At 46.7% G+C, this 12348-nt stretch overlaps 1 protein-coding gene across 1 annotated transcript in view; it reads right to left on the bottom strand.

The window, feature by feature from the left end:
• The window catches only part of LOC118011063 (eyes absent homolog 2), a 131945-nt gene that overhangs the window by 75907 nt on the left and 43690 nt on the right, over nt 1–12348 (bottom strand). Inside the window, exon 5 of the mRNA XM_035005634.1 lies at nt 8702–8785. Coding sequence (XP_034861525.1) covers nt 8702–8785 — 84 coding nt within the window. The remainder of the gene's footprint in view (nt 1–8701; nt 8786–12348) is intronic.

The following is a 12348-nucleotide window of genomic DNA, read 5'->3' as shown; positions in this document are numbered from 1 at the left end:
AGTAGGTTAAGCATCTGCCTTGGGCTCAGGTCATGATCCCAGGATCTTGGGATTGAGTCCCACATCAGGCTCCCTGCTTGGTGGGTAGCCTGCTTCTCCCTCTCTGCTTGCTTCTCTCCCCCCTGCTAATGCTCTCTCTCTCTCAAATAAATAAATAAAATCTTTAAAAAAAAGATATAAAAAAATATCAGCAATGAATTGAGAACTTAAGGAAATGCCAGGGGACCAGACTAAACCTGTCTTTAGGCAGGTTTGGCCCTGCACTGCCAGTTTGAAACCTCGAATCTTTTCGGATTGAGGAAGGCATGGGCCTTTAAAGGCATGACGTGGAAGGAAACCCTGGATAGGATTCTGCTCAGGCAGGCATCAAGGGCCACCTGGCTCCAGCCCAGGGCCCCCACCTGCCAAAATGTCCCTGGCCGCTAGCCTGCCTAGAGGGGTCACTTGCTCAATACTCCATGGCCTTCACTGAGCCCCTGCTGTGGGCCAAGCTCTGGGTGAGGCCAGGCTAGCACCCAGCATCTTGGCCCCGGAGAGAACATGACAAGCCCCTGTCTTGTCATGTGTGTGGACATCTGTTCCCTCGAAGGCAGGCACCCTGGAATCCCATTTCTGCAGTGCTTGCAATTGCTCACACTTAAAACTCCCTGCCCGCAAGCTATTTATTTATTTGTTTATTCAACAAATACTTGTCAAGCAGATGTGCCAGGCACTGCTGGGTGCCAGGGGATGAAGCTATGAACACATCAGAGCCAGTCCGTGCCCCCTTGGAGTTCAGAGTCAAGCAGAAGTGTTCACTCCAGTAGCTTTTCATTTTTACCCTGAGAACATTCACATGGCTCGCTGAGCATGCCGTTTAGATGCATGGTTGAGAGCAGTGGGCCACACCCTGGCTTTCTTCCCTTCCAAGCTGGGTGACTATGGCTGAATCACACCACCTCTCTGAGCATCAGTTTCTTCAGAAGTGGGTATAATAGGAGCAGCAGTGATCCTTACAGATCTGTGGTGGGGATTCAGTGAGAGAATGTGCAAAGCTCAAGAGTCCTCGAAGGATGCTTGTCACAGCATTGTCTGTGTGAGTGGGGAGTTGGGGGAGCCTAGGAGTCCTCCTCGTGGGGAGGGCAGAGAAGGTTAACATGGAATCCAGAGCAGTGGTTAGACGCAAGGTATAGACATTTGGAGTCAGATCAATCTCTGTGGCGGGGGCATCCTGTGCATTGTGGGATGTTTCACGGCATCCCTGGCCTCTAGCCACTAGATGCCAGTAGCACCCCTCTAAGCTGTGACAACCCCAAATGGCTGTGACATTGCCAAATGTCCCGTGGGGGCCAAGTCACCTCCAGTTGAGAACCACTGAGTCAGAACACTGGCGTTGGCTGTAGGATGACGTGGAAGGATCCAAAACCACAGAGCAGGAGAGAAGTGAGAAACATGGGGTATTTAAACAACGCTGTTTACAGACGTGACAGAAATGGACGCAAAAATCCCGAACATATGTCACAGGAGAACAAACAGAATCTACCACATTAAACCATGGGGAGGGGAGGAGGAAGATCCAAATGGGTCTGGAAGGAAACACACATTTTTACCCCCGTGAAACAAGAGAGGGGCTTTGTGTGCACAATGAATATGAATAGCTCAATGCCTGCATGTGAGGTCCAACTTAAAAAATCATAGTGCTCAAAGCAGACTAGTTGGCATATAGCACACTGTGCAAAAAATAGGGAGAGTTTGTTCAAGAGGAATTTTCTCGTTGGCAATAGGGGGCGAATAGGTCAGGTCTCTTCAGAGGAAGACCCTGGGCAGAAACTAGGACATCTCTGTAGCCCAGTGTGAGAGAATAAAGAATCATGTTGCGTTCTTGATCTGTGGTTGGTTCCGCCTTCAAAATATATCCAGATTGCCACACTTGTCACCACTCCACCTCTACCACCCTTGTCCATCTCTTTCAGTTGGACTTGCAGTAGCCTGCTCACTGGTCTCCCTGCTTCCAACCTTGCTCCCCTGTGGTTTACTCTCCCCAGGGGAGCAGCCAGAGGGATTCTTAGAAATAGAACTCAGATCCTGTCCTTCCTCTACTCCAAGCCTTCAGAGTAAAAGCCTGGTGAATTACTACTCTCCTCCTTGCTTGCTCTGCTCCAACCATGTCAGCTTCCTTGCTGTCCCTAAAATCCACCAGGCAAACTTCTGCCTCAGGGCCTTTGCACTTGCCGCTCCCTCTGCTCTTCCACCAGATATCTGTTCCTCTACTTCAAGTCTTTTTTTTTTTTAATTTTTTTTATTTATTTGAGAGAGAGAGAGAATGAATGGTGGGGATGGGCAGAGGGAGAGGGAGAAGCAGGCTCCCCGCTGGGCTGGGAGGCCAATGTGGAGCTTGACCCCAGGATCCTGAGATCCTGATCTGAGCCGAAGGCAGATGTTTAACTGACTGAGCCACCCTGGCGACCCCCTTAAAGTCTTTATTCAACATTGAGCTTCTCCATGAGGCCTCATTCCCTGGCTACATTTTCTCAAATTTAATTTCAATCCTTCTCCCATGAAATCCTTCAAATACTTCTAAGAACACCATCCAAAAAGTGAAAAGACAGTCCACCAAATGGAGAAAACATATTTGCAAATCACATTACCTGCTGTTGCAAAATAATGCAAATCACATATATATCCAGAATATATAAAGAACTCTTAGAAGTCAATAAGAAAAAGACATATAAAGAAGTGGGCAAAGGATCTGAATAGATATTTCTCTAAAGAGATACTACAAATGGCCAATAAGCACATGAGACATCACTAGTCAATATAATTAGTCATTAAGGACATGCAAATCAAAACCACCATGAGATCCCACTTCACACCCACTGGGAGAACTATAACCAAAAAGACACTAACAAGTGTTGGTGAGGAGGTGGAGAAATTGGAACCCTTACACACTGCTTAGGGGATCATAACATGGTGCAACTATCCCAGAGAACAGTTTGGCAGTTGGTCAAAATGTTAAACCTAGAGTTACCATATGACCCAGCAATTCCACTCCTGGGTACATACCTAAGGGAACTGAAGACAGGTGTCCCTGCAAAAGTTGGTCCTCAGATGTTCGCAGCAGCATTATTCATAAGAGCCCCAAACCCAGCTGTCCCTCAACTCATGAAGGGACAGACAAAATGTAGTACAGTCCATACAAGGGAGAATCACATGGCAATGAGAAGGGATGGAGTACAGGTACCCACTACAGCATGGATGGATCTCGAAAACAGGATGCTAAGTGAAAGAAGCTGGTCACAAAAGACCACATATTGTTGAATTTATTTTATAAGAAATGTCTAGAAGAGGCAAATCCATGGAGACCAAAAGTAGATTAGTAGTGGCCAGGGACTGGGGGAAACAGGGAGTGACCGCTAAGCGGCACAGGGTTTCTTTTTGGGGTGATGACAACGTGCTGAAATTAGATGCTAGTGATGGCTGAACAACTCTGTGAGATCCTAAAAACCACTGAATTGTACAGACCGAAACGTACAGGTAGAGCACACGGATTCTATCTCCAGAAGGCTGTTATTAAAAAGACACACACAACTGGTCCTGGAGTTGAGTTTCCAATTGGTACTGAGCTGCCTGGAAGGCAAGGCACAAAAGGAGGAGTCAGGGCCGACCTGCTGTGAACCCCGGGGCGGGTGGACTGCCAATGAATCCCTCTTAGAGTCCTTTCCTGGCCACAGCAAAGAAAGGCTCCTGACCACCTTGCATTTGCCTAATCCGGGCTGGAAAAAATAGAGTTCAGGGACTGCTGGGAGCGAGGTGGGAGGAGGAGAGGTTAGGGAAGAGGCGGCGACTGCTGGCCGCTCCAGTTCTCCGGGGAATTTCTAATGGATCCACAAGATGAGGGAGGTACAGCTACCAAAGGGAGGCTCTGGCGCTGAGCACTGGGTAGGAAGAGGTGGAAAGGAAGTGGAGAGATGACAGCCTCGAGCAGCACATGCCTCTGATTGGGAACAGGAAGAGAGCCCAGTTTCTGTTTGAAAATTCAAACACTCTGTTTTGAATCATTCCTTAATCATTTCAGCTCTGATGGTCTTATTTCCTTAAGTAAACAGCAAGTTACCCCTTTGGCTGGGACCACAATTGGTATGACTTCGGCTTCCTGTACAGTGCTCAATGCAGTGGCCACAAGCAAAGAGCCACTGGGCCTTGGCATGGATGTACAGGATGTCTCGGCCTTCAGAACCCATTCTGGACCTCCATGGTCCTCACCCTCTTCTGGAAAGAGCATTTCAATTTCCTTTGGGAAACATCCCTCCCCCATTCTGTGCATTTGGTTGGGACGGAACTGACCTGGCTCCTCTACTCTCTCTGGGCATCGGCTCTTGATCTAGGCTGGCTAACCAGAGCCACAGAGGTTGGGCCAATGAGATTCAAGCCTGGGAACTGTGCTGGAATTCCGGAGGTATGTCTTTTTCAGTTGGGACTGCTGACAGGGAGTTGCTATATGGAGAAAGTCGGCTGAGGGATACAGAAAGACCAAGCCCTGAGAACATTGCTTGTGCTCCTGGATCCAGCCCAACCTGAATTCCAGGTACCTCTGAGTTTTTCAATTATTGTGATCCAATAAATACCCTTTATAGCTTAAACACTCCATGCTTCAAATGGACTCCTGCTTGATCCCAGCTATTAATAATGAGCTCCACATAGCTGTAGCTTCTGGAAAAAGCACAAAGAGAAAGAGCTGTGGGCCAAAAATCAAAACCATGTGTTTTAGTTCTATTATGAATACCTTGACTATATCACCTCCCTGTGCCTCAGTTACTCTGTCTGCAAAATGGGGCTCATACTCCTGTTCCTCTAGGTCCTCGATACTTCTCTGACTTCCAAGTTTATCGCTGTAGCCCAGATCTCTCTTTGGATATGATTGCCCTCTAGGATCTTTTTCCTCAACATTTTCCTCTTTCACTGTTCTTCTTCTTATTAGATGGTACTTTGTGCTAGGAAACGCTAGCTGTCCTCCGATATCCATTCTTCCCTTCTCCCTCCAGAATAATAGAATTCCTGAAGTTCAATGGTGCACGTAACCAGACTACATTTCCCAGACTCCCTTGCAGCTACATGTGGCCATGTGATCAAGTTTCAGCCAATGCGATGTGAACACAAATGAGATACAGATATGTCATATACATATACATACACAGATTCTGAGTCTGGCCTTTAACAGAGAAGGGGGGAAAAATAAAAATAAAGTAAAATAAAGAGGGGTAAATTCTCCTTTTCCTGTTCCCCCTTCCCACTGACTGGAATATACACCTGGGGGCGAGCAGGTTTTATCTTGCCAATGAGGGCAATGTTCTGTGATGGCAGAGGACATACAGGGCTTGGTGCCTGATGCTGGTATATGCTGGTGGAGCAGCTCGAGCTGCTCACACCTGGACTGTTACTTGGAAGAAATAAACTGTTTTGTTTAAGCCATGGTTATTTTGGGTCTCTCTTGGGGTGCCTGGCTTCAGCAAATAAAAAAAGCCCCTCACTCCTCACCGAGGGGAGAGAGCTGGAGAAGGGAGTGGTGAATTCTAGAATTGGAGTGAACATGGCACAGGGGACTTGGATGCTCCAAGAGCTGCTCATCTCAGTTTTCCCCGGGCATCCTGGGGGCTCACAAGCAGGCAAGTGAGCCTGAAATACGACTCTTATTCTCTCCTGGGTGATCTTACTCTCTCTGGGCCTCAGTTTCTCCTCCTATGCCATGGAGACTATTTGGGCATGTTGGTCTCCTAGGTCCTTCCAACTCCGACCTTCTGTGGTTCTGAAATTCTAGGACAGATGTTGGAACTCAGATGCCAGTGAGGCCAGGAGGGTCCCATAAGTGGGTTAAACAGGCCAAGTGGGGGCTGTGTTTGGGCTGCAGAGCAGACGCTCCCCCCCAAAAGGCCAGTCGCTACTCAGCTCCTGTTGATTGCTGCCACATGAGAATGCAGGATTGCCAGATTTTCTAATATTTCAAGAAGAGTTGGAAATCTGGATTGTTTTGGTCTGTGCAGTCTCCTGATTTTTTAATGTTGGCGACAAATTCACATTTTTTCAAACACTCTAGGGGCCAAACAAAAATGTCTGCAGGCTGAATTTGGTCGTTGGCCACCAGCTAGGCATTTTTTGTTTTGATACTATTTCCCTTCCTTCCTTCAACAAATATTTATTTGAAGCCTTCTAAGTGGGGGGTTCTGTTCTGTGCACTGGGGATAAAGCAATGAACAAAACAGGGCAAAAAATGTGCCTGTCATCATGTAGCTTTCATTCTAGAGGATCGTCCTGACTTATTCATGCAACAAATATTTATTGAGCAATTCTGGCCCAGGCACTGTTTGGCTGGGTAGGTAAAAAAGTGTTCGCAGACCCTGCCCTCATGGTACGTATAACCTAGAAGGGAGACAGACAGTGAGTGCATAATTATAGATGAAAAACTCAGTAATAGGGAGAGCTGCAATTTAGATAAAGGAGAGTGGTTAGCAAAGTCCTCTTGAAGGAAGCTACATTTAAAATGAGAACTGAAAGTAAGATTTCATCTAGTAAAAGAACATGCTAGAACATTCCAGATTACAGCAGAGGCTTCCAGGGTGTCCCTTCCCCACAGCCCCTCAGCTGTGGCCATTCCTGTACACGCAAAGGCTTTCAATTGTGAGCACCGTGCTCTATGGCTTTCTTGGGGCAGGCCAGAAGTGCAGGGAGGTAATACTCTAGCAGAAGCCCTCAACCTATGATGGAAGGGAAGATGCAGATAAATATCCCAGCACCCTCACTCGTTGGTGGGTCCACTCGGATGCGTGTTCTACAGAGTCTTCCAGGGGCTGCAGGAGGGACTGAGCCCTAGTCAACTGCAGCAGTAACTCTTTATGCCAAGTGTATTGGCCGCCTCCCCTCCCCCGTCTCACTTCCCTACTCTGCACCCGGTGCTTCCTGGGAGAGACCCAGCAGAGATGGAAGAGAACGTGGCCAGGTTTGAGGACAGACAGAAAGCAAGTTACGATGAGTAGCGGGAAGCAGGGCTGCAGAACGGGGCAGGAACCAGCTCATGAAGGGCCTTGGGAGACTGGGATTAGGGTTTGTCCATGGGGAGGCCAGTGACCATTTTCCAGCAGGGAAGTGACATGACTAGGCTTGTGTTGTAGGATGACCGCCCCCTCCCCCCACCCCGTAGGCAGCTATAAAGGGCAAGATCGACAGCTGGAGGTGGAGGTGGCTGGGATTAGGTGGTAGGGTTGGAGAGAGGATCAGGTTGCACGGGCTCAGAAAGGTGCTCTGGGCTTTGTCCCTGTCTTGAGGATGCCCACAGTTTGGTTTCAGGAATGGTGGTGATACAGACAAAAAGACCATCCCCAAGATTACACAGCCCTACACAATCCACGAGAGCCCAGCTGTTGCAAAGCAGCTGTAGGACTTCAGAGTGGGCTATCTCCAAGGGCAAGAAGGGAGGAGGCATGCTTTTTAGCGGGCGGGGGCTTTACCGGGGTAGTTAGAAAAACCCCAAAACACCCAGAGTTAGTGGGGATCTCACTACTGCAGCCCCTTTGGGACGGCCCCACTTTTTGCAATGGCTGCCAAGTCCACTCTGGTGTTTTCAGCAGCTCTGGACTCTGCCATCCTTTACCTAAGCTGTGCTCAGTGCAAGGACACACGCCGGATTCCCCGTAGGCACTGCTAGACATATTAACATGGCAAGAGATTTCTGCACCACCGACACCATTTTTGTATTCTTTACAACATAATGGCAGATGATAAATCTATCTTGCTAATTACACATCCAGCTTGTTATAACCCCCATAAAAACACGAGCAGCTGGAAAAGCCATGAGGTGATGTCAAATCATATTTCTGGTCTCTAAACAGAAACAGAAATATTTTCCAGGCGCTGGTGAGTCTCATGGTTCCTACCCATGCGTGGAAGCAGCTGCCAACAGGTCAGTCACCTCGGACGAGATGAGAGCTTGCCTGTTCTCCAAAGCTCTGCCCCTCCACCCCCACCTGTCTCCCCGAAGGGACGGCCTCCACATGTGGTTTGCTGGGAAGCCAACAGGACGAATGCAGAGAATCGGCAGGCTTTGGGTGTTAGCAGCTGGGTTCACTTTTGCATTATGAGGGTGGTTTCAGTGTTTCTTCCATTCACCACCACTCAGCCGATAGCATTTGCCCAGAATTCTAACTGGATGGTTCCCTGACATACTTTGTCCATGATACATTTGCAAAACTGTTGCTAAGGTCCACGCCGGAGAGGACAAAATGCCTCCCCCTCGTCTCAGAAAAATGGAAGGAAAATGGAATTCATCTGCCGGAGACACTAAGATAAACAACAGGGAACTAGAAAAATACTTTACCTTGTTTTTTAGCTAAGATTACTGTTTCTGGCTGCAATGTATCCTTGCCCTCTTAGGAGGGAGACAGCTGAAGACTCTGAGCTTATATCCTATCAAGTGGATGCTGAACACTTCATGTGTTGGAAGAACGGCATGGGGGACGACAGAAGGGGAAGCTAATTAAATTTTCACATGTCGAGGGAACATTCCATAGGAGCTCTCAAACCCAGACTGACCCAGAGGGGCAGCTTTTGTTGGAGAAGCCGCGTCATAAACTGCCCCCACAATTCCCAGGACAAACCAGCTGGACAGACTGTCATGTTGGAAAAAAAAAAAAAAAAAAAACAGAGAGAGAGAAGAGACAAAATGGATTCTTACCTTCCCGTATCTGGATGCAAAAGTCCCGGTGAGTAAGGAGTGAAAAATAATTATTGTCTCATCCAAATCCCACACGAACACACGCTGTGATGAAAGAGAGGAAGAGAATGGAGACAAATGGACTTGCTTGCATCTGACTTAATGTCTGCAGAAATTAATTCCCCGGGAGGAGAAAGAAATCTTGAAAAACATTATCTTTAAGTTATAAAACATGTGACTCACTGATGTGTCACTGGGTCCCCATCCAACCTCAGCTGTGTAAAGTATTCTGATGACCACTTTTGGGCTCCTGTCAACCCAGAGAATGCCAGAACCAAGAAGCCTGTTCTTGCCTTCCACATAAAAGCTCCAAAATGGAGGAGTTCAGGCCAAAAACAACAATAAAAATCATATAACTCATTTGAAAAAATGAAGTACTACCTTTTTTTGCATTCACAGCTCACTGTAAGCCCAACTACTTCTCAACGCTGCCATTTTTAGCAATTCTGGTGATTACCTCCATAACTCTAAGTAACATACTTTATGCCTTCTTTATTTACCAGTTTGCCAACTTCAGACAATAGCTCTTGACTGAGTAATGCAAAAGATGAGGGTTTAGCTCATGATAATGTCCCTCATTTCTCCAGGACTTTACATTTTTCACCTATGTGAGCCCCTCTAGTTCCAAGACCATCCACTTTGGACACTCTCCCTGGCTGAAACAGTAAATCCCCCATGCAGAATTATGGCTGTTGGTGTCCTCACCCCCTCCCCCACCTCCTCCTCTCTCCGATTTGAGCAGCGTTACCATTCCTTTCCCACTGCCAACGTGGATAGACTGCTTCGTGCTTTTGGTTTCAGGGTTGTACTTCAATTTTCTGTGCTCTGTCTAGATCTTGGTTTTCAAAGTTGGTAAACAGTAAAGAACACTCACATCTTGTGATTACTGTTCACTGCAGAGCCAAGGAACCTGCTGGGATTTTGCTTCCTTCTCTGTGTGTCTAGTGTCCTAATTCCAGAGCCACTTTCAGGAGATCGTTCCTCCCATTAAGGTCATGTCTTTCCTGTGGTCCTTCTCAATTAAAATCATGCCATATCCCGGTTTGTTCACATAGGAGCCATGCCCGTCTGGAATAACTTTTTGTTTTTGCAGGAGTTTATTAATTGCTTTAATTCTTTTCTTGTTTCCAATGATGTGTCTTCATTAGAATCTCAAATTCGGCCACACTCTCTGTATCAGAGATGTTCCTCCTCGGTGACAGAATGTTCCAGTGTGCACTGGATCATCTTCAGGCTCACTGCAGAGCTAGTATCCTGAGATGTCCTTTTATCGCATTTCCAGGCGAGATCCACTGTTCCCTAGATCCCAAGTCTCTCTCTTGGTTTTCTTTTCTTTCTTTCTTTTTTAAAAGATTTTATTTATTTATTTAAGAGAGAGCAAGTGAGCACAGGCACGAGGCAGGGAGGAGTGCAAGTGGGGAGGAGCAGAAGAGGAGGGAGAGGGACAAGCAAACTTTGCGCTGAGTGTAGAGCTCAACTCGGGGCTCCATCCCAGGCACCCGAGATCATGACCTGAGCTGAAACAAGACTTGGATGCTTAACCAGCTTAGCCACCCAGGTGCCCCTCTCTCTTGGTTTTCTTCCTTGTTTTGCTTGAGTACATCCTTAAGCTGCTTCTTCTGAAAAGGTGCTTAGAAAGTAGAATTCCTACAGATCTGATCTATCTTGATTTTGCTTTATGGAACCTCTGGGGACAGAATTCCAATTAGAAAATAATGTCCTCTAGATGTTGGAAAGCATTCCTCCATTAGCTTCATGTCCAGTGTGACTGGTGAGAAGTGTGATGTTTCATTGATCTTCAGTCCTATGGAGGTTTTGCTTTTTTTCCCCACTTGGATACTTTAGGATCTTTATATTAGCAATCCTCAAGTTCCATGAGGATATACCTAGGTGTGGTCTTTTGGCAATCATACTCTTTAGCACCTAGCATTTTCAATCTTATTTCTTTAAATGATTTCCTCCTACCTTTTCCACTGTTTTCTCTTGCTGGAATTTCTGACAGTCAAATTAGACATTTTTTGATGGATAAGGCTTATAACTTAAAAAAACATATTTTCTATAATTTTGTCTTTTTGATCTGTGTTCTGGGGGCTTTCTTAAACATTTCCTCCCAACCCTTCTATTAAACTTCTGATTGTCATTTTAAAAATTTCCAGTGACTCCTATTTTGTCTCTGAGTAATTCCTTCCCAAGAACCTCCATTTCTTATTTTATGGATTCAAGAGCTCCTTTGGATCCTTATAAGAAAACCAATCATAATTTTCCTACATTCCTGTTTCTTAAATTACCTGTCACTTGTCCTATTACCTTATCCCGGCCTTATTTTTCACACTGTTAGTTTTCCTGGTGATCACTGTGTTTAAGAGCAAAGGGCCTGACTGTGTGTATAGCTGGTGTTGGGGGTGGGAGCCAAAGGCACCTACGCAGTCTGCCATCTCGAGTGGGCCATCCTGGAAAACTCTCTGGAGGTAAACAGCTGTACTTACACACGGGCCTTTGCCATACTTTTAACAGGAAAGGGAAGGGTGGTCTGTAGGAGGAAAAGGTCAGTTAGTGCAGGAGTTTTCAAAGCAATCAGCAGATCTGAGTGTTATTTTGTGAGTTTTGGGGTCTAGTTATAGTTATGTGTGTGTATGTGCTGGGTTATGGTGTTAAGTGTAGTTCTTATTATGGGTCACGGTTAAAAAAAAAAAGTTTGACAACTACTGTTTTTAAGGAGGGCTTCTGGGTTTCAATATGCTAAGTCCTAGTTTATCTGAACAAACTCAGTTGGATCAGTGAAACTGGGAAATTTTGGTAAGGAAATTTAAAAAAAATCAGTGAATATTTTCAAATTGAATGCTGACTCCATTCATTGACCTACTACATTCCCTCTGAAGAAGAAAGTTTGTCTCCCTCCCCTGCCCTAGATCCATTGTGGGTAGGTTCCTGGTGGCTATTCTGCAAGTGACCCTACTCCTTAGCCCACTGTGGTTTGGGCCAGGGAAAGCCCCTAATCCCAATGGAGTCAGAGGCCTTTCCTTGGAAACTTGAAATTGGAACCTAGAAAGACATTCCTCATCTTTGAATGGCAGTTGGCGGCCACGTGATCTGAAGGTCAGGGAGGGCCAGTCTCCAGGGAAGAGAGGGATGAAAGATGGAAAGACCACCCCACACTCTTCCAGGACCTGGTTTCAGTCAGAGGCAGAGCAAGGCTGGAGGAGGGTAGAGCCCAGGAACCAGTTCGCGCCTGCGCTGAAAAGATACCGCGGTCGGTCGGTCGGTCGTCGGGGATTCTAGCACCGCGGATTCTAGCACCTGCGCTGTGCCGCGTGGGGAGAGAAGGCGAAAACGCACTTCCTTGCCCCGTCTACCTCCTGGTTCCAGTATCTTGCTGACACTCCGCTGTCCCCTGCCCTGGGGTTCTGAAAGAATCTTGGTATCCCTAAAATAACTTCTGCTTTTTCACTTAAGCTAGCTCAAGTTGGTTTCTGGCACCTGCAGTCGAGGGATTTTAACTAATCTACACTCAGAAGTTCTCTCCTTTCCACTTCTCTACATAACTTCTCTCTTGTGGGCTTCCGTCATTAGCAACACTGCCAAAGACTCAGGAGGGGTGACCGGGGCAA

The sequence above is a fragment of the Mirounga leonina genome, unplaced genomic scaffold (genome assembly GCF_011800145.1).
Source record: "Mirounga leonina isolate KUSES-001 unplaced genomic scaffold, KU_Mleo_1.0 Mir_150, whole genome shotgun sequence".
NCBI lineage: Eukaryota > Metazoa > Chordata > Mammalia > Carnivora > Phocidae > Mirounga > Mirounga leonina.
Note: the sequence above shows the minus strand (reverse complement) of the source record. Positions and strands in the feature narration are given on the sequence as shown.